The 24,007-nt window shown below is 42.1% G+C and overlaps 5 protein-coding genes and 1 non-coding gene across 8 annotated transcripts; 3 read left to right on the forward strand and 3 right to left on the reverse strand.

Annotated features, from left to right (window-relative positions):
• The first annotated feature begins 64 nt into the window (after nt 1-64).
• Nucleotides 65-2,028, forward strand: LOC140784308 (large ribosomal subunit protein eL21z/eL21y-like). Its single transcript, XM_073131630.1, has 2 exons — nt 65-410; nt 1,582-2,028. Exons 1-2 carry the CDS (start codon nt 174-176, stop codon nt 1,837-1,839), a joined length of 495 nt encoding a protein of 164 aa, XP_072987731.1. The 5' UTR covers nt 65-173; the 3' UTR covers nt 1,840-2,028.
• Nucleotides 2,029-2,132: 104 nt separating this feature from the next.
• Nucleotides 2,133-2,964, reverse strand: LOC140784316 (uncharacterized). 2 transcript variants are annotated; one of them, XM_073131650.1, is made up of 3 exons: nt 2,867-2,964; nt 2,645-2,758; nt 2,133-2,503 (listed from the first exon to the last, which is right to left on the reverse strand). In XM_073131650.1, exons 1-3 carry the CDS (start codon nt 2,918-2,920, stop codon nt 2,381-2,383), a joined length of 291 nt encoding a protein of 96 aa, XP_072987751.1. In that variant the 5' UTR covers nt 2,921-2,964; the 3' UTR covers nt 2,133-2,380. The 2 variants fall into 2 exon arrangements, with proteins under 2 accessions (XP_072987751.1, XP_072987743.1); XM_073131642.1 differs by having other exon boundaries at nt 2,645-2,761; nt 2,867-2,963.
• Nucleotides 2,965-3,629: 665 nt separating this feature from the next.
• Nucleotides 3,630-8,212, forward strand: LOC140798128 (bifunctional TH2 protein, mitochondrial-like). 2 transcript variants are annotated; one of them, XM_073151880.1, is made up of 6 exons: nt 3,630-4,188; nt 4,311-4,419; nt 5,379-5,669; nt 5,786-6,197; nt 6,318-6,587; nt 7,595-8,212. In XM_073151880.1, the coding sequence occupies exons 1-6, from the start codon at nt 3,812-3,814 to the stop codon at nt 8,017-8,019; spliced, it is 1,884 nt and encodes a 627-aa protein (XP_073007981.1). In that variant the 5' UTR covers nt 3,630-3,811; the 3' UTR covers nt 8,020-8,212. The 2 variants fall into 2 exon arrangements, with proteins under 2 accessions (XP_073007981.1, XP_073007991.1); XM_073151890.1 differs by lacking the exon at nt 5,379-5,669 and having other exon boundaries at nt 3,692-4,188.
• A 376-nt stretch (nt 8,213-8,588) lies between these two features.
• On the reverse strand, nt 8,589-12,153 carry LOC140785221 (uncharacterized). Its single transcript, XM_073133352.1, has 2 exons — nt 9,249-12,153; nt 8,589-9,161 (listed from the first exon to the last, which is right to left on the reverse strand). Exons 1-2 carry the CDS (start codon nt 11,902-11,904, stop codon nt 8,749-8,751), a joined length of 3,069 nt encoding a protein of 1,022 aa, XP_072989453.1. The 5' UTR covers nt 11,905-12,153; the 3' UTR covers nt 8,589-8,748.
• A 5,383-nt stretch (nt 12,154-17,536) lies between these two features.
• LOC140800466 (F-box/kelch-repeat protein At3g24760) lies at nt 17,537-18,694 on the reverse strand. Its single transcript, XM_073155280.1, has one exon. The coding sequence runs from the start codon at nt 18,692-18,694 to the stop codon at nt 17,537-17,539; it is 1,158 nt and encodes a 385-aa protein (XP_073011381.1).
• Nucleotides 18,695-23,455: 4,761 nt separating this feature from the next.
• Nucleotides 23,456-23,536, forward strand: TRNAL-AAG (transfer RNA leucine (anticodon AAG)). The gene has a single exon. It is a non-coding gene; the product is annotated as a tRNA-Leu (tRNA).
• Nucleotides 23,537-24,007: the final 471 nt, after the last annotated feature.

The raw sequence follows: 24,007 nt of genomic DNA on the forward strand, positions 1-24,007 counted from the left end.
GATCCCAATTCTTTACCCGAAAAAAAGGAAAAAAGAAAATCTAAATCGGATTTTAGTCCAATAGGATTGGATCCGACTAAAGCCCAAGTGAGGGGCATAACAGACTATTCAGTGGATCCTCTCTTCTTTTCTCAAACCCTAGCCGAAGCCGGAGACGAGCGGCGGCGGCGAAGATGCCGGCGGGCCATGGGTTGCGGTCTAGAACTCGAGATCTCTTCGCACGCCCCTTTCGGAAGAAGGGTTACATCCCCTTGACGACGTACCTGAGGACGTACAAGATCGGAGACTACGTCGACGTCAAGGTTAACGGCGCCGTCCACAAGGGGATGCCCCACAAGTTCTACCACGGCCGCACCGGTCAAGTTTGGAACGTTACCAAGCGCGCCATTGGCGTTGAGATCAATAAGCAGGTATATATACGTATATTTATTAGTGTTGTATTTTATTGTTTTTGGTTTTTACATTCCGATCAGCTGATTGCATTGTAGTTTATTGTAACTATTTGAGATATTTTAGTGGCTAGAGTATGGAAATCCACCACAACTGGATGATATTGAAACTTGTCACTACTTGCTACTGTTGTTACATCACGCAAGGTTGCAATCTTTTCTAGAGCTAAAGAAGTGAAATATAGTTGGATCAGGATTGTGCTTCTCTTAGGTGGAACCAAAGGTATCTTGGATTCATCCAGACTTCATGTTATTCGGATTGTACAACTACTAATTCGCATCTCTTTCACTAGGTAGCTTGCGAAAGATTTGCATATCTCAGAAGGCATGCAGATGCAAGATGCTAGTTGTAGATTTTATTGAGGAAAAACTTCTATAAGTTCTTATTAGAAAAAGAAAAAGGAAAGTAGAATAGATGCTTGAGGTTCTAAGATTTAATCTTCTCAAAAGCTGATGTTGTATTGAAATTTTTATGGGAAATTATTTTTTAGAATAGTTAAAGTTGATTGAGGTGTGGAAATCTGTAATGTGGCGACCTGATACATAGTGTATGGGTTGTAGGACTGTTAGCTGCAAATGCTAAGGCGTATTCCTACAGTGTTTGTTTCATATTTAAAGCATGTTAGTTTATAAATTGGATAAACAAACACAAATTAAATGAAGAAAATCTCAAGAAGTATGGAAGAATTCAACCCACAATGAGTTATGCTTTACCTTAAGGGAGAAAATTGGAATTACCAACAGACTCAAACTGCACCTTCTCACAATAATAAAGAATTTGTTTTGTGGTCTTCCTTACACTTGTATGTCCAATAGGTGGAAAACAACTGATGTTGCTAAACGGATAATGTTAATGAACACTTGACTCACTTGGGCCGAGTCCGATCTCCCTCTCGCTCAAACAGTTTGCCCTCCCTCCGGTCGGGGCTCCCTTGGAGGAAAAGTAAAAATATGTAAACTGTTAGCTGTAATAGCATATCATTGGTAGTCTTCATAAGCTTTTGTATTCTTATGATGAGATTTCCTACTCTTCATGATGCTTACAGATATTGGATAGTAATCCATATTAATTATTAGTTACCTATTTGCTGAACTTGCTGGCTTATTTGGCTCGGAATACTTCTATGGCCAGGTCGGTAACAGAATTATCAGGAAGAGGATTCATGTGCGAGTGGAGCATGTCATCCCTTCGCGGTGCACAGAAGACTTTCGTTTGAGAAAGAAAAAGAACGATCAGCTGAAGGCGGAAGCAAAGGCGCGTGGGGAAGTCATCAGCACAAAGCGCCAACCCGAGGGCCCGAAACCTGGTTTCATGGTTAAGGGAGCTACATTGGAGACAGTCACTCCTATTCCTTATGATGTGGTTAATGATCTCAAGGGTGGTTACTAAACTGCTTTATTGAAACTCCTATTAGTTCTTCTGTCCTTTTTGGCCTTAGGCACCAATTGGATTTTGCTACTTATCTGTATTGAGCATTTTATAAAGTGAAGAATTATCTGTTAAGAGTGAAGAACAATTCTGATTCATCTTTATGGAATGATTTTATTTGACTTTATAATGGAGTAACTTTTTAAGCTACTCGTTTGTGCAATATTAGTCAGAGCATACCATGTTATTGAGTCAGAGCATACCATGTTATTGGTGCTATTGCATGCATCAACTTCAATGATCACTAGTTTCAGTTTACATAACCAGACTTGAAGAATATATGCTGTATTAAATCAGCAAAATTTCTTACAATAATCGGAAGAAACCATTATCAACATAACAAAAAAGAAAGCAAGACACGACCTCTCTCTCTCTCTCTCTCTCTCTCTCTCTCTCTCTTACACACACACACACAGTTGCTAGAATCACAGCTAGCTTATTAACATGAGCAATTCTTACTGCTGCTCACATAATTACCAAAATATATGGAAATTGCTTCAAACTATTGCTTGAATACAGTGGTGGTGTCAGCAGCAGTGCCGCCGGTATTCGCATTCCCCATCCCAACAGCATTCTTCACGGCACCTGTAGCTCCTTGGGCCATCTGCTTCATTTGCTCTCCAGTCTAACAACCAATTCAAACGGGGAGAAGAGAGAGAGAGAGAGAGAGAGAGAGAGAGAGAGAGAGAGAGAGAGAGAGAGGTAAGTAAGAAGAATGGCAATGCCTTCAATTAGTCAGAAACTCTGATACAGTGATACTACCAACCTGCTGAAGGATGCCGGCGGCGTGCTCGTTCTTCTCCTGCGCTGACTGGGACGCGCCTCCCTTGATCGAGCTCGCCGTGTCCTTCGCTGACTGGGTCCACTGGTCCACCTTACCCTGCTTGAATCACGAGGAAAAAAAAACACACATGTTAATTATAAAAGCACGGCGCATCGGCAAGCAGAGCTTTAACCTACTACTCCCCTCCGCCGCGAGGCAGCTCACCTCGCCCTCCCCGTGGGCTTTCCCGGAGTTGAACATCTGCTGAGTGTTCGACATCTTCGTTCGACTTAATTACGATAAACGGAATTGCTAACGTAGTTGCTAATTAATTACTCTCGCTTTGTGCGTGCCGGTTTATATAATAAAGGTGGAAGAGACTGCCACGTGTTCGGATTTGGGAGGTTTTGGAACGGGTAATCATGCTTTAGAACAGGAAAAATGCCGTTAATTTGGAAAACTAGTTAATGGCAAAGTTTTACTCTTTTATTCGAGTAGAATATATTCAATGGGATTAAGTGTAAATTAACTCTCTAGTAAACGGCGTAAGGAGAAAGGAAGATTACGTGACCTCCAAGACCTTGCAGTCCATTCATTCGAAAGGGGTGAATGAATGGGTCTACACGTAAAGCATCCACTAAGTTATATTCCGCATATCTCAATTCATTCACTAATAACGTCATTAACAACCGTCCACATGCACATTTATACATGCACTGTTCATACCGGTTTACGCGGATAAAGCTGGGAATAATAATATCTCGCACATTACTGTTTTACAAATTTACACTTCACACCCTTATCTTTTTAGTATCTATGTTCGGAGAGATGTGAGTATTTCTCGAAATATCTATAGAATATTCTTCGGGCGGGTTGATATTATTTTGAGCAGATAATTGCCTCGAAATAGAAATGCAGTACTGAAATTATAGGGTGTAAATTGTAAAAGTGTGAATAGGATATGCTGAGGAATAGAACAGTGACAAGTACTCACAAAAGGCCCAATTTCCAACCACCGACCCGGCCCGAGTCCGACTTCCCGTGCCGCGATTTTTTAACGATAAATGTACGAGAAATCGCGCCGGCGACCGGCTTGGCTTTCTTCTTCTTACTTAACACCCAATCTAATCCCGCCTATAAATACCCACCTTTTCGTCTCTCTCGCCATTGATGCGATTCCTCTCCGCCCTCCTCCGCCGAGGAAGCCCTTTCCTAAACCGTAGCTTCTCCCTCGCCGACCTCGACCTCGACCTCAACCGCGGCTCTGTCGCCTCGATTCGAGATCGCTTCAAGCTGCGACTCCGGCGGAGGTTCCGATCGGCGGATTCGTCTCCTTCTTCGACGAGAGGAGCCATGCCTGTGTCGGTGGCGGCGGCCGTGGAGGAGGGATCTCCGGCGAAGCGGTTCTGGAACAAGTCTCGGAAGGAGGCGGTGTTCGCGGAGTACACCCCCTTTGTCGTGTGCTTAGCGGCGGGGGGACTGGACATGGAGACCTTTAAAAGCTACGTAGCTCAGGACGTTCACTTCCTCAAAGCCTTCGCTAAAGCGTAAGTGCCTTTTTGTTTTGTTCTGGTCGTTCTAGCTGGTTCCATATTAGGGTTTTGGAATCTAGAGGTGGAGTAGTATAATGTTTCTGTCTCAATTCTTGTTTCTTCGGTGACCATTTTAGGTATGAGATGGCGGAGGAATGTGCCGATGATGATGACGCCAAGGCTGCAATCACTGAGCTGAGGAATGCGATTTTGGATGAACTAAAAATGCACAGTTTGGTCGTCCAAGTAAGATCTTCAGAGCAAGATGATGTCTATGTCAGCATCTCTGCAAAATCATTTTTGTTGCCATATCTGAGTGTTATTAATACTTAATTGTTTGTCATCTCGAAGGGATGTGGTAAAGATATTTTTGTTACTTTTCTTTTTGATGTTTGTATAACTCAATATTTTTATTGCTTGATGATACCGTAACTTAGTAGAAGGTTGTTGACATTTGAAGTCATAGATAGTTCTCGATTGATACTTGTAAGGGAAAAAGTTGAGCTATATTTAGATGTGTGAAGTAGATACTGCCGTCCGTCTATTTTTCTAATGTCAATGGTAGAAGATACTATTCAAAATCAGTATGTGCACTTGACATGGTTGATCTAATTGCTTACTAAGAATTAGCTGGTTGTATTCTCACTATATTTAATACCGCATTGTCTCATGGCAAAAAGATGTCTGGATTGTCTTGCTTAGGCGACACTAGGGTTACTTGGGATGCCCTTGCCTTCCAATAAATCTTCTTAGTACTTGAAATCCACCATTGGCCAATTTTTCTTTAGTAATCTAAATGATTAGTCTTCCTATCTAATGTGCATATCTTGCAGCCTAGTACCATACCGAGCTTTTCTTAACCATTAGGACATCCTTTCTTTACCAGCTAGATCAGCAGAGGGCTGTTGAGTTCTGAGTAGTTCTTGCTACTATTGATGCCGTGGTGAAGACCATGGGAAACTCACATTCTATTTTATTCCTTTTTACGCCCCTATTTATGCAATTATTCTTAATTAATTCGTGCTAATCATAGCTTGATATATTTGTGATTGAAAAGTAAGTTCTTGTTGTTATAAAATTCGTTTCCTTGTTGCTCTATGACTGTTATTATTTGCTGCATTGCCTTGTTTGTTCATTTAACCATATATTACTTGACTTGAGGATGTACCTTTTCCATCAAATTCTTTAAATGAAATAATATGTAGGAATGGGGAATTGATCCAACCAAGGAGATCATTCCTAACTCGACAACAACAAAGTATATAGATTTCTTGATTGCAACAGCTTCAGGAAAAGTTGATACAGAGAAAGGTCCAGGAAAAATTGCAACTCCTTTTGAAAGGACGAAAGTTGCTGCATATACTATAGGTGCTATGACCCCTTGCATGAGGCTTTATGCACACTTGGGTAAAGAGCTTCAAATGTATCTTAAACAGGATGCAAATGATCATCCCTATAAGAAGTGGATTGAGAATTACTCCTCTAGTAGTTTTGAGGTATTCTATTTAAGGTCCAAATCTTAGAACTTCTCTCTTTTCCGAATCACTTGAACCATATTCTACCGCAGCATTTATAAGTTTCATTTACCTGTACGTTTGTGTTTTCCATACAGGATACTGCGACACAAATAGAAGAGTTGCTTGATAAACTTAGTGTTTCCTTAACTGGCGAGGAGCTTGAACTTATTGGAAAGCTTTATCACCAAGCTATGAAGCTAGAAATTGAGTTTTTCACTGCCCAACCAGTAGTGCAACATGTAGTAGTTCCATTGATAAAGCTACATAATCCAGAAATTCAACTCATTCTTTTTTCTGACTTTGACTTGACATGCACCGCACTCGATTCCTGTTCAATTTTAGCAGAAATTGCAATATTAACTGCAGCAAAGGCTGATCAGAGTGGGAGTGATAGATTGATTACTCGGAGTTCATCATCAGATATGAAAAACTCATGGGATATTCTCTCTAGACATTATACCGAGGAGTATGAGCAATGCATGGAAAGCCTACTTCTATCAGAAGAAGGTAACTGTATTATATATGTGCTAGATTTATATGATGAGTAACAAAGTTATCTAGTCAGGATTGTCGAAAACATTAAGTTTCATATTGATGATTTTTATTTCTTTCTTTTCCTATTTTCAGCTAAGGAATTTGATTATGAAAGCCTATTTAAAAGCTTGCAGCTGCTTTCTGATTTTGAAAAAAAGGCAAATTCTAGAGTTGTTGAATCAGGAGTGCTAAAGGGAATGAACTTGGATGACATAAAAAGAGCTGGGGAACGTATGGCCCTTCAAGATGGCTGTAAAAAGTTCTTTCAAGCACTCATAAATTTAAAGGAAAAGATGAACGTGGATCTCCACATTCTTTCGTATTGCTGGTGTGCAGATCTCATAAGATCAGCTTTTTCATCAGGCAAGTTTTCCCGTATTTCTTGACATATTCTTATTGTCGTATAGAATGTTCTCTGCTACGCTGGATTTTTGGCGAAAATACACAAACATGAAAGTATTGCTGTCCTTTTCCTGGAACAACTAAGTGGTCCCTGTTATGCAAACTTTGAGTCTTTGACAATCTGTTTTTGACTTTAGGGGTCTAGTAGTTCTCTAGTCAGTCAGTTTTTATTTTTATTTTTTGGGGTATTACATATCTCATATAATCTTTGTCAACTTTTCAAAGTATTGCTTCTTCATGACTTAACGTGGCTATAATGGTTGATTGGCATAATGGCATTGCTCTTTCTACGGGTTGCACAAAATATATTCTTTGCCTGGAACAGTGGGACATTAATGGTGCCCACTTAATAATTGATTTTCTTGTTCACTGTGGGAAAACCATGTGACTGGACATCTATATTGATAGGCTGCACTGTTTAATGTAATTTAGAGGATTGCAAAAGTCCACTTTCATACCATTCCGTAAAGTGGAGACGTGTTTCCACCTTAATTGTGCCTACTTTGAAGGTTAGTTTACAAATTGGTATTTTTTCCTTTCATTTCTTATTTCAGCAACTATTTAACTTTTGCACCATTATCCAATTCTTTCCCATTAGAGTCGCATCAGTTGGAGAGTGCAACTGTAAGACAATATGGTCTATAAATCAGTTGATTGCTCCCACTGGGGAGTGCTCAGTTTATGTTTACAGTTTAGTTTTGTCATCAATAGATTATATGCTATTAGCTGCCAGTATGTGCATTGTAACACCCTTTGCTATCTAATAGTTCTTTAAAAAGTGAGAAGATATCTTGCATGCCCATCTAAAAGTAACAGTTTGTTCAAAGGGTTGATATTTTTAGCGATACCTACCTCGAGAATTAACTTGATAGTTCCTTAGGCATATTACATGGAACCGTTATAATGTTTTTCTTCCAGATGCTGTTAGTAACTCCTTTTCCTTCCTATTTTCCATATCATGTGTTCAGTTGGTTGCCTTGATGATTTAATCATACATTCAAATGAGTTTGCCTACGAAGAAGCTGTTTCAACGGGAGAAATTGTCAGAAAGATGGAGTCTCCATTGGATAAAGTTCAAAAGTTCAAAAGTATCATCAGCAGTAATGGTAGCAGTGGCAAGAATTTGTCCATTTATATCGGGGACTCCGTTGGAGATTTGCTTTGCTTACTCGAAGCAGATATAGGGATTGTGGTTGGATCAAGCACAAGCTTGAGGAGGGTAGGAAAGCATTTCGGTGTCTCCTTTGTTCCATTGTTCCCCGGTGTAATAAATAAGCAACGGCAACTCGACAGACAGGACTCGCCTATCTGGAAGGGGACATCTGGTGTTCTCTATACAGTATCGAGCTGGGCAGAGATACAAGCTTTTGTTACGGGGCACACTAATTGTTGATTGCTCCTATCACTGTATTCCTTTTCTTTTTCTCTTGAACAGCAGTACAAACAATTCATGTATACAAACACAATGTGGAACTGTGGCCACTTTTACAAAAGCCACAGGTCAATTGTTCTCTTCAAGCTTGCCTTGAAAGTGTAATTTGATCCTGTCATGTATTGGTACGATTTCAGCTACTTTCTGTTACTCACATCCCATCTGTTTTCTGCTCTTTTGTGCTGAACGAAGAATTCATATATGCATATCAAATTATATGCTCTACAGTTCTCTGTTTTGGCTTTGCATCTCGGTTTTGCTTCTTTAATTTTATTCTACCTGGTGCGGTTATTCATGTGACAGTGCTGGCAATTAGGGGCCGATGCCACGCCTGATGATACCTTATGTTGGGCAGAACAGGATGAACTTCGGTAGAAATTTGCTGCATTACTCAATTTCTCCCTCCGTACTCTAGAAGACTTTCCATGGAGTTGCTTCCATTATTTTGGAAAGATTACTCTGCCCATATCTTTGCTTTTTTTTTGTGTGTGTACAATTAACAGCGTCATCGTTGTTTAGTTGTAGATAACTTAATTTAACATCCACTTCTCTCATTATTTTCTTCCTGAAATTATCATTACATCATCTACAGACTATCAGATACATGCTTACAACAATGTTACAGTCCAAAAGTTGGAACAGGAATGCTACATACAGAACAAGAATAATTAAGCACCGAAACAGAGGAGGCTAAACGAAGGCGGCGACCGGCGATGTACTAAACACCGGCTTATCCTTGTCCACCACATTGCTCGTAGCCGTAGAGCTCCCACTCTTCCTCCTGGGCTTCGCCTCGCCCAGCATAGTGAGCACGTCCCTCATCGACGGCCGGTCCTTGGGGAGCCTCGCGGTGCAGAGGACCGCAATCCGGAGCACCAGAACCATCTCCTCCTGCACATGCTGGCATTGCCCGCCGACGTTCGGATCAAGTATCGTCTCCAGCCCTCTGCTGCTCCTCAGATTCTCTCTGATCCATCCTACTACGTCTTGGCTCTCCCCAAACTCCGCCTCTATTGGTCTCTTCCCAGTGAGAAGTTCCATGAGAACCACTCCAAAGCTGTAGATGTCACTCTTCTCGTCCACCTTCAGAGTGTAGCCATACTCTGTCATGCAAACAACAACTCCCTTTAGTACGTAGATTTGAATTAAAAGCTTAAGTTGATTCAAACGACACTATGATAATAACTGACCTGGAGCAATGTAGCCGTATGATCCGGCGACCGTCGACACAGTCTCGTTCTTCTGGACCATCATCCTCGCCAGCCCGAAATCGGCGATCCTCGCCTCCATGTTGCCGTCCAACAGTATGTTGTTAGACTTTATGTCGCGGTGAATTATCGGCGGATGGCAATCGTGGTGGAGGTACGCGAGCCCCTGCGCCACGCCGGTCGCCACGTTGTACCGCGACACCCAGTCGACGAGCGTCCGGCCGGCCTGCGGGCCATGAAGTGCCTCCCACAAGCTTCCATTAGGCATGTACTCGTATAAGATCATTGCCTCAGACTCCTTGTGCAGATAGCCGAGCAGCCTGACTATGTTCCTGTGCCTTAGCCTCCCAAGTAGGCTCGCCTCCGCCGCCACGTCGCAATCTAGCGTCGAATTCCCTGCGTCTGCGTCCGCCGCGGCTCGCCACAGCTTCTTGACGGCGACGACTGTGTGCGGCCTCTGCAGCTCTGCCTTGTAGACGATCCCGGTGGCGCCCATTCCGATCACGTTCGCCTCCTTGACGCAGGCGAGCACATCGGCGCTCGTAAAGCTCAGCCGTTGGAACGCGGTGAGGCGCCACGGCCACGGACCGCTCTCCTCGCCAAATCCCCCGCCGCAGTAGTTGCAATCCACGTACCATCTCTTGTATAGTTGGTGGCCACCAAACAGAGCAACTATAATGGCTATGACAACAGAAATGCCCACCAACCATCCAGCTAAGATGTGCTTCAAATGCGTACTCCTTAGCCTAGTATACGATTCACCAGCGAGAAGCCCAGAGCACGGAGGTAGTACTCCACCACAGAGACCCGAATTCCCCGCTAAGTCATCTGGGTTTATAGATCTTAGTATGCCGTTTCCGGGAACAGGGCCCGAGAGGTTGTTGTAGGCCAAGTTCAGCGTCTCGAGCGCCGGCGAGCTCCCGAAGTTATCCGGGATCGACCCAGATAAGAGATTGCTCGACAGGTCGAGAACGGCCAGCGCCGGCATCATGGCGATCGCCTTGGGAATCTCCCCTGTGAAGCTATTGTGCTGCAAGTTGATGCTAACTAGCCTCAGGCACGAGGCTAAGCTCGCCGGGATGCTCCCGGAGAGGCGGTTGTTGGACAAGTCGAGCGCAGCGAGCGTCGGGCAATCTTGGAATTGGTCGGGGATCTCTCCGGAGAGCTGGTTGTCGGATGCCATGAAGCTCTGGATCGTAGGAATGGCTAGTATAGTAGAAGGCAGAGAGAATTGAAGGTGGTTGTGGGAGAGATCAATGAAGGAGAGCGAGGTAGATAAGGTGATATCACTTGGTATCTCTCCTTCAAGCTCATTGTTTGCTAACTCCAGCCTCTGTAGCTTCGGCAGCCGGCCGAGGCCGGCGGGGATCGTGCCGTTGAATCGGTTGTTCTGCATACGCACGCGGACCAACGACGGACACGTCGACAACCCCGCCGGGATCGCACCGGAGAATACGTTATTGAAAAGTATTAGCTTGGTGAGGTTGCGGCCGTCGCAGAGCCCGGCGGGGATCTCGCCGGACAGCGAGTTCGACGACACGTCAAGCCACTGCAAAGCCGAGTTCTGCCCGAGGCTCGCGGGCAGCGGTCCAGTCAGGGAGTTGTTCCAGAGCTCCAGCACCTCGAGCCGGGGTAGCTCGCCGATGCCGGCCGGCACTACCCCTTTTAGCCTGTTGCACATGAGGTTTAGTAGCTGGAGATTCTTGAGCTGGGCTAATTCAGCCGGAATAGAACCGGATATGAGGTTGTCGGATAGATCAAGAAAGGCTAATGATGACATGTTTCCGATCTCCTTCGGAATCTCGCGGTCGAGATTGTTCCGGTACAAGTATAGTGTCGTTAATAGCTGCAGCTTCCCCAATTCCGGCGGTACACCGCCGTCGAGGTTCCCGACAGCCACGTCGAGGTACCGGAGATTCACGAGGTTCCCGAACTCCGCCGGGATAACCCCCTCGAGCTCATTGTACCCAATTATGAGCTTCTCCAGCGCCGCAAGGTCGCCGAGCTCTCCTGGGATTTTCCCGGTGATGTTGTTGCCGGAGAGGCCTAAAAACCTGAGCTTCTGCAGGCGCCCGTAGGACGCCGGGATCGACCCACCGAAGAAACCCCCTCGGAGATCGACGATCTCGAGCGACGTCGCATTGGCGATGTCCTCAGGCAGGGGGCCGAGGAAGTTGTTGCCAGACGCGTTCAAAGTGGTCAGCTCCGGGGATTCGCCGAGCCCGGTGGGGAAGTGACCGGTGAAGGAGTTCTGACTCACGTCGAACACCACGAGCTTGGACAAACCCACAAGCGTCCGAGGGAGCGAAGTCGAGAACGCGTTGCAGCAAATGTTGAGGCGCGCGAGGCTGCGGAGGCGGAGGAGGTCGTCCGAGATCACTCCGCTAAGGTTCAGGCGGGCGAGGTTTAGACTATCCACAGAGCCCAGCGAGTTACACCCAACTCCCGTCCAGTTGCAATGCGGCGCGGCGGCTCGCCAATCGCCGAGAGCCACCAAAGGATCAACGAAACCAGATTTGATCGCCAAAAGCGTAGACATCTCGTCCTCATCACTGGAACTAGTAGCCGCATTGCATTTCGCAATGCAAGCAATACAAGACACCAAAACTAGCAAGAGAAACACAAGATTTCGCCGCATCGCTTCTTCTTCCTCTCCTTTACTTAGCTCAGTCTCATATCTCGCTCCTCTGGAAGACAACAGGAGAGCAGTGGGGGAAAGCAGCAGAGATGGAAGAAGAAGAAGAAGAAGAAGAAAAGTCTATATTATTATATGTTTAAGCGCACTTGCTAATAAAAACTGGCAACCGGATTTGTTTTTCAAAATTTTTTTTAAAAAAAACTAAGAGTTGGCTCGTGGGCTCTTGGGTTCTGCAACAGCCAACAGGCTGTTAAATGAGAGTGTTCAATGACGGGAAGCTTTGGATTGGATGGATTGGATGTGTTGGATGGAAGGGTTTTTGGATTTTAGAAAACTTAGGCCGACATCAGGCATGGGGAGAAGAGAATCAAGAATGTGATGGGAGGCTATCACAGGAATATTGTTGTTTTTTTATCGCCTTTTTGGGCTCAGAGGAAAGTGATGGAGGTTCTTTGAGGGAGGGCCGGAGGAGGGTTAAAGATTGACGTCCAAAATGTAGCTTTGAAGCGAAGGAATGCATGAACCAATTAAGCTTTTGCTTTTGGTGTTTTTTTTTCTTTCTTTCTTTCTTTCTTTCTTTCTTTCTTTTGGGAATAGGTGAAATAGCAGCAAGCACAATGCTTCAGGTGGATGAGAATACATCACTTGTGCAAGATTAAGATATTGTTAGTTATTTAGTTAGTTTTATTATGACAGGAATTGAACAGAGGATAAGTAAAGTAATTGAGTTAAATCCAAGTTAAGCGAGCTCTTAAATAGATCTGCTGTTTGGCATTACAGAGTTGATTAGAGAGAGAGAGAGAGAGAGAGAGAGAGAGAGGAGGGTTTAAATTATAACCTTCACTGTACAATTGCTTTTACCTGGATCTGAAACTTTTGCATCTTAAGATGCTCGATCTATAGTGTTAAATAAGAAACTAAAAGCTAAATTATATGATTCATAGAAGCAATCTCATGCAACGAAGTACGACTGAGAACCAAAGCTTGAATTCCATTTGATTGGCAAATGATTGCTGGGTACAAAACTCTTCTCTATACGACGACTCAGTATGAAGACAACATCAAATGCATTAAAGCTTAAAAATCAGACAAAATATAAGAAGAGGGAACGAATATACTAAATTTCTTTGATTGCATATCAAAAGAAAAAATTGTATCAAAAAAAAAAATTGCATATCAAAATTTGTTTCATTCTTTTTTTTTTCTCTTCGCCTACCGAGTTTCGTCCAATTCTGAGCACCTTGCAAATATCACAATTTCTCCGAACAACAGTTGCGAATTCTTCTCAGGGAGCTCCAAAACAAGCCCTTGAAGTATTGGAGCCTATGCCATTCCTTTTCGAACAATCCCCTGGATGGCAAGCAAATCGAATTGCCAAAGTGGAATGTGATATTTAAGCATCATTGGCGGTCTAACAACAAATGATTAACACTTTCTATTATCCTTTAAAAATTTATAAATTCCACTGCGACATGCCATCTCATTATGCTTCTGACCTTCACCTAATCCTCTCTCTCTCTCTCTAATTGTAATCCCTTTACTTTAACTCAAGTTGTCGAACAACCAAAGAGGAAGGAGGAAGTCTTCTACAGTACAAAGAACTACCACGACCCTTGTCCCCGAATGGAAGTCAATAATCCCCCACCCCCACAACCAACTCCAAACTCCAACCTCAACTAGTTTTATGCTCACTTGTCTGGCAGCTAATTAAACAAGGAGTGAGGGAGGAGCACTCTTGAGACCAATCTCATATCTCAACTGGCTTCATCTAGGAATCTTTCCATGTTATGGTTGAGGTGTCAGTACAAAGATAACACCTCATCTCTGTTCACATCTTCTATAACAAAGGGGAAAAATAAAAAAATAAAAAAGAAAGGAGAGGAGGGAGAGGCATCAACATGCAATTAATCATGGAGATGGTTAGCTAAACAAAAGTATTAAAAAGATGGATAGTTATAGGGCACATGGATACACATGGAGTTGCATGTGAAGGCCTCTTACTCAGCACCTTCCATCCATTAGATGGGAAGAGGAAGAGGAGGAGGAGGAGGAGGAGGAGGAGAAGAAGATGTTAATCTGCCATTATTGGGCATGACTTTGCCTGTTTACAAGCTTAATATTCTTTTGCCTCCCATGTGAAGGGCCTTTTCTTGGCTTTCTCTGCTGTCCATTTGGAATCATAGGCTGAGAGATTGATTTGATTTTGATTCGCATTTTGTCATGCCTTGCTGTGTCTAAGTTCATGTCAACCACTAAGGGTTCGTTTTTTTTTTTTCTCCTTCCCTCCATGTGTTTAGAAATTGTTTTATGAATTGATTGCTATATTATTAGATATCAGAGTTCACTTTTCTATATATATATATTTTAATATGAATACGAATACAAAGATGGTGATATCAAAAATTCATATCTAATAAAACTTAAGTGTTGGTTCACAAAAGAGGGTTTATGGTAGTTAATTAAAAGTTTAAAACAATTCATGTCCATTACGGAATCTTTCCTCAACCTAATGTTTCACATGTCAACATTCCTCCTTAGATCATACAATAAAAGAGATAATTAGTTAATTACTCCTAGTTCTTTAAATTATATAGATCTCTTTATTTATTTTTCGTGTCAAATTCATATCATTGTGAAACCTTTCAAATGTCAATTCTATTAGTTATTTGTTAGATTCGGAGCCTCATAGAATTTAAACATTTGTTTAGACTCGGACTCAATTACTTTCGATTTGAGCCGAGCACAGTACGTTGCTCATTTATTTTTGGCCCTAATAAAAAATATTAGAGAGTTAAAAGGTTAACATATTATAATAATATAGTAATAATAAGGTCGATATAAAAATGTATGTAGTTCAAGGATCTCGGTGTTAATAACCCAAGGCTTTCTTTTACACAACTGTCACTAAAAACTTCTCAATATCATAATTGCCCCTATATTTTTTAACTGTCACGAATTGACATTAAAATATTTTAACTCATTTAGAATTATCTTTATAGTTAGTATTTTAACATAATATTCATAATTAATAATTGTTAAAGTTAGTAAATACATATAATTACCTATAATACTTTTACTTTTTAAAATTTAGAGTGTAAAACATATATTGCCGATTTTTCTTTATGTAAAAAAAATAATTTTCTTTTTTTACCTTATGATTTGGTTAACACAAGATACTTTTTGAAACAACGAAAATAGTTGTTTTTCAATTTAAATATTCAAAATAGCTCAATAATATCTATAGCGATTATAACATTTTAAACAATGCGGTAATAATTATAATATTTTTATGAAATTTTATAAATTATACTTTATATTTTATCTATTTTATATTTTATAATTTAAATATTTATATGACCGTTACTTTTTTTCTTATAATTCTCACTTAGAACTTTCTATTAATTTAAACGGTACCGACAAAAAAATATTCCGTTATAATATACAAAATATTTTTTAAACATCTAAATTATTCATGCCTCTTCAAAGAAGAGGTAGAAAGAGGAAAAATAGTAACGTGGGGTATTTTAGTAATTTAGTTAATATTACTTAGTTAAAATAATGTTAGGTTATTAAGCAAGAATTATAAAGAAAAAAAACGTGTCAAAGATAGGGTGCGAATCCTAATATAATGTGTGATATATAAATTACCTCACTCATGATTACCCGGGGGCGGGGGGAGCAATTGAGTTCCTAATAGGCCCAGAAGGAATTGCGTAATAATTAAGCCTGTGACAACCAATAGGTAACTACTACGCTAAGCCCATGGACTAACTAAGCTTCTCTCATTAGAAAGGGGAGGAGACGGAGGAGTAGGCTAGGTGTTTGGGCCCGGCCGACTCCGTGAGACCCATTGGTGCAAAGAATCAAACAGCTGATGTTCATCTGATACTCATCCAAATCTCACGACTCGATCGCGCGGTTTGACGTCTCCTGCTTTGGAGATCCCTTTGAGCGTTTTGCTGCCTTGGCTCATGCGGCGGCGTTGTTTTGTGAGTATCAGATGTTTGATTAAATTCCTCAGACGATTATTTAATGACTAAACTACCAACTCTCAGCTAAGTTCTTGACATGGTAACTCTGCTTAGTTTACAAATTGGAAATTCTTTGTCTTCAATTATCCATTCCATATGTTAATTTGTAGGTTAAACTACACCTGAGACAGAAAGAAGGGAAAAAAATAAAAAAAATTAGACACTAACACCTCCCCTAAACTATTTTAGCCGTCATAAAAGTAACCTTTTGTTCGGGTAGCGTGAGTAATTTTAACGGAAAAATGATCGCGTGCTTAAACTCTCCTTTCTTATTGTAATAAAGAATAATTAACTTAAATTCTTCTTGTATCGTTTTTAAAATGATATCCTTCAGTGTTTGTTAAACGGTGTTGCCACCCACCAACTCACCTTTCAAGCATGACACCTTTTGCTTGCAATCTCCTCTTTTGATTCATGATCATTTTACCACTCACCTATGCTTCCATGCACGCATTTATGCTCTCATCCAACCACTCCAGGAACGGATTTAGTTTTGCAAAATTTGATTAATAGCAACTGCACCTCTAGGTTTAGTAGATATGCGTTGCTGTCTCCAAACTTAATGGGGTTAATATTTTTCATTTTGGTTATCCGAAATAAAAGACAGGTCCCTTATTTATTTATTTATTTATTCCAACCAAATATTCAAATAAAATTGGGATAAAAGTTTTCTTGTTTCTTTGTTGTAAGAAGAGTCGTCCTAATGGTAATTGTTTATGGTTTATATCTTGGTTTATTGGCCATTTTTCCGCTTCTCTATCATTCTTCCGAGATAGGCATCCCATTGCGTTAATAAATGCAGAGAAAAAGAATTGTTAGGATAAAGCATGTTGTTAAATCTAGAAGACTCTTAAAAGGATCTACGTAAGATGGTGGCTCGCGAACAAAGGAAAACGACAAGCACATAATATAAATATCTTCTTTCACGATTGGCCCACTCCCCATGCTGACCGATCTCCTTTTAGGATGGATATAAGCCACCTATTACGTACGAATTTAATTTGCTGCAGTTTTATTCAACAACCAGGTAAGCGTGGCATTTTAAGAATCCTACATCTGTCTGGGCGTGCAGACGATCTCCTCTCAAGCTCATATGGAACGCAGATTTGGGCGTTTCCTTTGGGATATAGAGCCCATCGTCAAGGAGTAGAGAAATGGTTCCTCTGGAAGAGCACATCTGGGCAAGGATTTGGGGACACTGCATTTATGAACATCCAACTCCACCACTCGGAACTCGAGCAGCATACGATAAATTAAAAGGGAAAAAAATTATACTAATATTTTGTGAGTATTAACGTGACGACTTAGAATATTCATAAAGTGTTTGTGGACAGACATTATAAAACCAATTTTTTTAAAATATCTTATGAACGTTTAAACAGAAAAGTTTGATCGATAGATTTAGATACTAAGAAGCAGGAAAATAAATTTTAAAAAAAAAACAGAAACCAAAAAACTGCAAGAAGTCCACAGGCTAGTAAGTCTAACCTCCGTCATGAATTCAAAAGGTTATGGTAAAGAGTTATAGGATCCGACGCCTCTAAAGATATAAAAAAAAAGGGGGTTTACAAGAGCGAAGGACGGCGGAATCAAAGGCTTAATTACTGGCGGAATCCATCGATGCCGATGACGGAATTCAAAGGCACAGGGGAGCAGAAAGCGACCACCTTGTGGAATCGACTCACCGGGACGGGCATAGACGGCACCTTTCTCCATGTGCAGCTCACGCCCCACCCGTCGTCGACGACCTCGCATACGCAAGCCGGGTAGGCCTTGTGGTGGTCTTCATTGAAGATATAGACGAGCCCGTCGAGCCCCACGCACTTGAGGCTCGCGAACCGGTTGTCGTCGTCCTCGCTCTCGAAGAGGCAGCCGAGCAGCTCCTTCGGCATCACGCCGATCTCGGTGTAGGTCAACGTGGCGTGATCCACGGACCAGATCGAGAAGCAGGGGAGCCCATCGGCGGCGTTGCAGAGCCCCGCGAGCACCAGGCGGTCCCCGCCGCACGCGACCAGGAAGGCGAAGAGGACGCCCGGGGGGCGGAGCGTGTGGACCCTGGTCCAGGCGCGCCGCCCCAGATCGAAGGCCGACACGTAGCACGAGTAGATCCCGAGCACGAAGAAGAGCCGCCGCTTCGGGAGGAGCGCCGACGACAGCCACTGGGAGGAGTTACCAGATCTGAAGTCGACGGGGAGAGGGGGGCAGAGCTCCCAGCTCCCTGCCGCCGGATCGTAGATCTCGACGGCGAGGCGGTCCTCGATGTCAACTAGACCGCCGACGTAGCGGGCACCGCCGACGACGATCAGGTTCGGCTGCTGGTTGCGGCCGGAGGAGAAGACCGCGACGAGGGGGTTGCATCGGGAGAAGGAGAGGGGAGGGGTTGCCGTCCAAGGGAGGGAGCGGAGGATGGGGGCGTAGGCGATGCGGGAGGACGACGACATGGAGGCGAATAAGAAGCCGCCGGCGCCGGAGAAGCAGTCGGATCCGGCGTGGGGGAGAAGCACCCACTCACCTGCGTCGGGGTCGAAGCCGAACGCGCGGTTGTTGCGCGCCACCACGTTGCTCTGCCCGTAGAGGAAGAACCAGGGCTTCCGGCGCCGCGCCGCCTCCGCCCTGGATGGGAAGCACGAGTGGCTGGCGACGTTGCGCCACTGCTTGCAGACGGCGGCGGCGCGGACGAGCGAGCGGAGGGGGAGGTGAGCTAGAATCAGCTCCGTCAGATCCCAGCTGAGCCGATCCCAAGCTGACTCCCGATCCATCCTACTCTTTGGTAACTTGAGCTCAGAGAGAGAGAGAGAGAGAGAGAGAGAGAGAGAGAGAGAGAGAGAGAGAGGATAAAGAGAATGGTTGGTGAGGAAGGAATTGAAGGGCATGAGAGAGGGAGAAGGGCTGTTTTAAAAGCAAGGGAGAGGGTGAAATTGGGTTGAGCATGGTTTCAGCACCGTTGGATGAGGTCCAACGCATCAATCGACTTGCATCCTACGGCTTTGATTGCATCTTAAGCGGATGTGTGTGTAGTAGTTGGATGGATATATGTTGATGATAATTATGTTATGCACGCATCTAACCGAATTCTAGAATCGAGTCCGCACCAATTCCTCACGGGATTGTATATTTGAGGGTATAGACATGAAAAAGGTGAGGAGGGAAGGATAGAGCGACAAGTGGATTTAATTTACAAAATTATTTTGGCAGAGAATATTGATTCGTAAAAAGTCGCTAAAGTGGGTTAGGTTTTTCCCGGGTTGATGGGACGGTTACAGAATGCTATGCCTGTGTAAAATTACACCATAAATGGAAACCCATAGGTTTTGGGGAGCAAGCATTTGTTCATTATAAAAATAATATTAAAAAAAAAAAAAAAACATTAGTGGGGAAGTAAAGTTCAGTTCCTCCCAGCAAAAATATCATGAGCCACTTGACTTCCCAAAAGAACACTTGACTTCCCAAAAGGACACTACTTTTTGGATGTTATTGTTTGTTCTACCCAATATTATCAACTTCCGGGGCTTCTTTCTTCTCCCTAGCTCTATCTAACTCGAGAAAAAATAATGACTTTCTGTTGTTGGATGATATCTTCATGAGGAAGGGAGCTAGTCAAAGAACTTTTCTATGTCCCCTTGGCAGTGACGCTCAGCCATCTCCTTCTCAATTGCTTCCCAAGCTAAAGCTAGATGTGCCATCATCGACCTCGCTGTCGGTTAATGGTTATTGGTCACAGTGGTAGCGCTCCGGTGACTTTGTTTGGAAACAACATTACAGTAGAAAATCATTTTGTTAGACCTTTGAAGTTTGAATCTCCCTATCGGAAGATTTGGAAGCTCTCCTTCCCCTGTCGCTCCTTGATTAGCTTTCTCGAGCTATAGTAAAAGTCTTTGAAGGACTTTTTCTCCCTCCTCTATTTTTTATCTACTGCCTTTCTATCTCCTGTTTCCTAAATAAATATAGCTTGGGTAAGCTAATTTTTTCACAAAACTAAAGATAAGAGAGAGAGAGAGAGAGAGAGAAATAATATTCTTAACTTGCAGCAGCAAATAACTAGAAAAAAATAGTAAAAAATAATAATACTAGTAACGATAGCAATGGTCTTAATTGTCTCATAGTCAAATTACCAGTAAAAATTTCTATAAAAAAAACATAAAAAAATAACTAATAAAAGTATTCAAGCGTTATGCTCACAGCACGTGAGCTTTAAGTTGGCCGACACGGCGACGCACCCCTAACCGTCCTCGATGGTCTCTTGTCGTCTTGGTAGGGGTGGCAAAATTTGACCCGACCCGATAACCCGACACGATAACCCGGCATTTAATCGGGTTTGGGTTTGGTATAATCGGGTTCGGGTCATAAACGGGTCAACCCGCCTAACCCGTTTAATAAACGGGTCGTGTTCGGGTTTATACAACCGACCCGTTTTGACCCATTTGACCCGTTTAATTATACGGGTCGGGTCGAGTTGGGTCGGGTCAACCCGCCAACCCGTATATATATATATATATATATATATATATATATATATATATATATATATATATATATATATATATATATATAAACCTAACCCTCTCTCTCTCAAATATATATATTATAAAGTAACCTAACCTAGCTAACCCTCTCCACTCTCCACTCCTCTAGCCGCCTCTGCCTTTCTAAATTTTTTGCCCCCATCTCTAATCTCTCTCTCCAACGGCGATCGTTTGCCACCGCGTCTCCACCTGCCGCCTCCCGCATCTCCGCCTACCTCCTGCTGTCTCCACTCCGCGTCTCCCGTGTCTCCCGCGTCTCCGCCTGCCATCTGCACTCCCCATCTCCTGCATCTCCGCCTGCCGTCTCCTCTCTTTGTCTTCGCCTACCGCCCACCGCCCACCGCCCACCGCCGAGTCTCTCCCTGTCTTCGCTTTTCGCGGTGCTGCAGTCTCCGCCTACTGTCGTGTTGCAATCTCCGCCTGCCGCCCCCGCTCCCTTTCTCCGCTTGCCGCATCTCCTCTCCTTCTCTCCCTGTCTTCGCTTTTCGCTGTGCTGCAGTCTTCGCTTGCCGCCGTGCTGCAATCTCCGCCTGTCGCCCCCGCTCTTTCTTCGCTTGCCACAACCGTCTGCCACGGTGCCTCCGTCCTTGTATCTGCTTGCCATAGTGCCTCTATCCCTTTCCTCGTCTCCGCCTGCCCTCCTCTCCTTTCTTTGCTGCGTTCACTCTCCTCCAACCGCCTCTCCGTCCCTAGCCGCACCGACCACCTCGTCTTCCTTGGCAGATCCGGAGCTCGCGCCATGGGAGCCAGCTCCTAGAGCCTTGCCTCCACCGCTGTGCTTTGTCAACACCAACGTTGAAGCTTGAGACAATTTGAATTTATTTTTACTCAATTTTCCTACAATATTGTAAATTATGCTGGATTTGTGTAAATTTGTGATAGTTTATCTGTGTGGGTGATGTATTACGCCGATTAACTCTAAACAGGTTAAATGGATGTAAATTTAAATGGGTTGTATTTATGGGTTAAACAAGTGGTTAAATGAGTTGAATAAAAAATATAATATATTTATTAAACGAGTTAAACGGGTTATATAAAAAATATAATTTATTTATTAAATGAGTTATACGGGTCGTGTCGTGTTACCCGTTTAATAAACGGGTCGTGCTCGTGTTTAAAAAAATTGACCCGTTTATTAAACGGGTCGTGTTCGTGTTAGTACTATCTTAACTCGACCCGAATCTGACTTGATCCCGATTGTCACCCCTTCGTCTTGGTAGGGGTGAGCCTTTTTATTCTCACCGAAAACTACTCAAAAGCTTTATACTATGGGCAAGCGCGATAGAGGGACCGGCGGTCCCGGAAGTCACACTGGCAGTCAGCAGGGCGGGCCCACACTGATCCCTCCTCTCTACTACAGTCAGGCTACAAGATACGGCATTATTAGAGTCGTGACATCACCTCGAGTTTGAATTAGGAAACTATGAAAATTTATATATAATTAGACACCTAAATTAACTTCATCTCCTAATAAAATTTATATTTATACTAAAATTATTATCTTTTACATCGTATTAATTAATTTACAAATCGAATTTAAAAATATTTATTAAAAATAAAATTGTACATAGCAAATAATATATATATATATATTTAATATCTGAAATATGATATATACTATTATAATGTGCGATAAATTTTATTTAATTATTTATAATTTTATCTCTAATAAATATCTTACTCCCTCGCCGAATCTTTAGAGTGATCTAATAAAATTAAAAATAATTTTGACATTTTATGCAAATGAGAACTCTCGGAATCAAATTTGTATTTTTGCTCTTCATGACCATTTGCTACCTATAGCCATGCAGTAGCTCACTTTCTATACTCTGTATCAATTTTCCACAAGGATTCCAACGACATTTAATTGGGATCCAAATCACCTTAAGAATGCATACTGTATAAATAAATTTGATTTAGGATTTTGTTCCTCAGCTACTTGCACTTGGAGTTGGAAACAATTGTTAATTATTAAAGTTGCATTCAGCCAAACATCTCAAAAAAGACTAAGTGACTTGCCTACTTTCTGGAAGATATTTCAAGGCTGTTTGTGGGCCTTGAAATCAAGCAAGTTGAACAAGTGTATCACCCTTTGCATCTGTGCATCTACTTGTGCATATATATGCAGAGCATTACAAAGCCATTTGGGAGTAAACTAAGTAGACAGAGAGGTTTTTAAATTGGAAAAGCAAAAGCTAAAGAGATCCAGAGGGAATATCCAGGAGAACATGGCAAGGATGCTTGATTGGTATCTGAATAAAGGATATGATCCCTAATTCTGCTCATGTAGTGGGGAACTAGAACTTGTTAGGACTTCACTTGCAAATGAATAATAATTCTTTTAGTAAGAAAGGCAAGGCAAAAGTAGTGGCAGGATGACATGAGGCATCACATAATTTTAAAATTTACTAGTGCATTGAGCAGTGGTGGAGCTAGGATTATATTTTAGAGAGACAATTATTGGAATAGCTAAATTAGATCTTAAATTAGAGCGCTCTTATTTAAGACCTTAGAAAGATTTATGTGGTAAAAGAAAACTAATAGTTAATATCTTGGGAAAATAGAATAGTTATTTTTCTATATTTTTTTAATAAATATGTTACGAACCGAACTAATAAGAGGGTTAGCTTGGGTGTTTGAATTGAAGGGAGTTCATAATGGTGATGAAAGATAGATGATATGGGGATAGGGATACTTGCGATTAGAGAAAAGAATAAAATAAAGGGAAAGAAGAGGTCGCTTCTAGAAAAAATAAGAATGCGACAGATGACGACTAAATTCTATGATGAATAAAGTCGGTGAAGAGAAAGAGAAAGATGTATCTATTTCATCAGACATATGACTATTTTTAATTATTCAATAGATTTACATGATTTTATTAATGTAAATGGTTTGATGGCGAATATTCAGGTTGTTTGACCCAGTATTATGGAATATTTGATTTAGTATTTATAAATTACTTCAACTATCCCCAACATCTCATTATCTTTTCCAACTGTTGAGATGGCCGAGTTGGTCTAAGGCGCCAGATTAAGGTTCTGGTCCGAAAGGGCGTGGGTTCAAATCCCACTCTCAACAACTATATTTGTAGTGGTTTTTTTTAAAGGTGAGACGAGACCTAGCCCGATTTAGTTAATGGGCCTGACCCGTTACTATTAAATATTAGTAACTAGTAACTATAGATAACTAGTCGCTTGCCAATCACCATTGTATTATTCGTCTCATATATTAAGTTGAAGAACAAAACTCCAGGCCAGGACTCAGGAGTTGCTATTTTAAAATGTTAACTATAAGTAGGACCAGATTTCTCGCTCAATGGTTAAGAAAAACTAGAAAAGCAATCAATTGCAGCGACCAAAAACCACAAAATAAGATCATTAGATCCACTGCCAAAGATTTATCCTTTTCTTTGTATATAAGATCTTTCTTTTTTTTCTCTCTTTCAACTTTGTTTTTATTGAGCGGCCAAGGAAAAATCTAATTGTGATTACCATTTTAGTGAGTAAGAACTTTGCTTCGAAAATAAGAAGTGTTTGCTCTTTATCATAT

This window comes from Typha latifolia, chromosome 1 (assembly GCF_019914945.1).
Source record: "Typha latifolia isolate L0001 chromosome 1, TyphaL0001v2, whole genome shotgun sequence".
In the NCBI taxonomy this organism is placed as follows: Eukaryota; Viridiplantae; Streptophyta; class Magnoliopsida; order Poales; family Typhaceae; genus Typha; species Typha latifolia.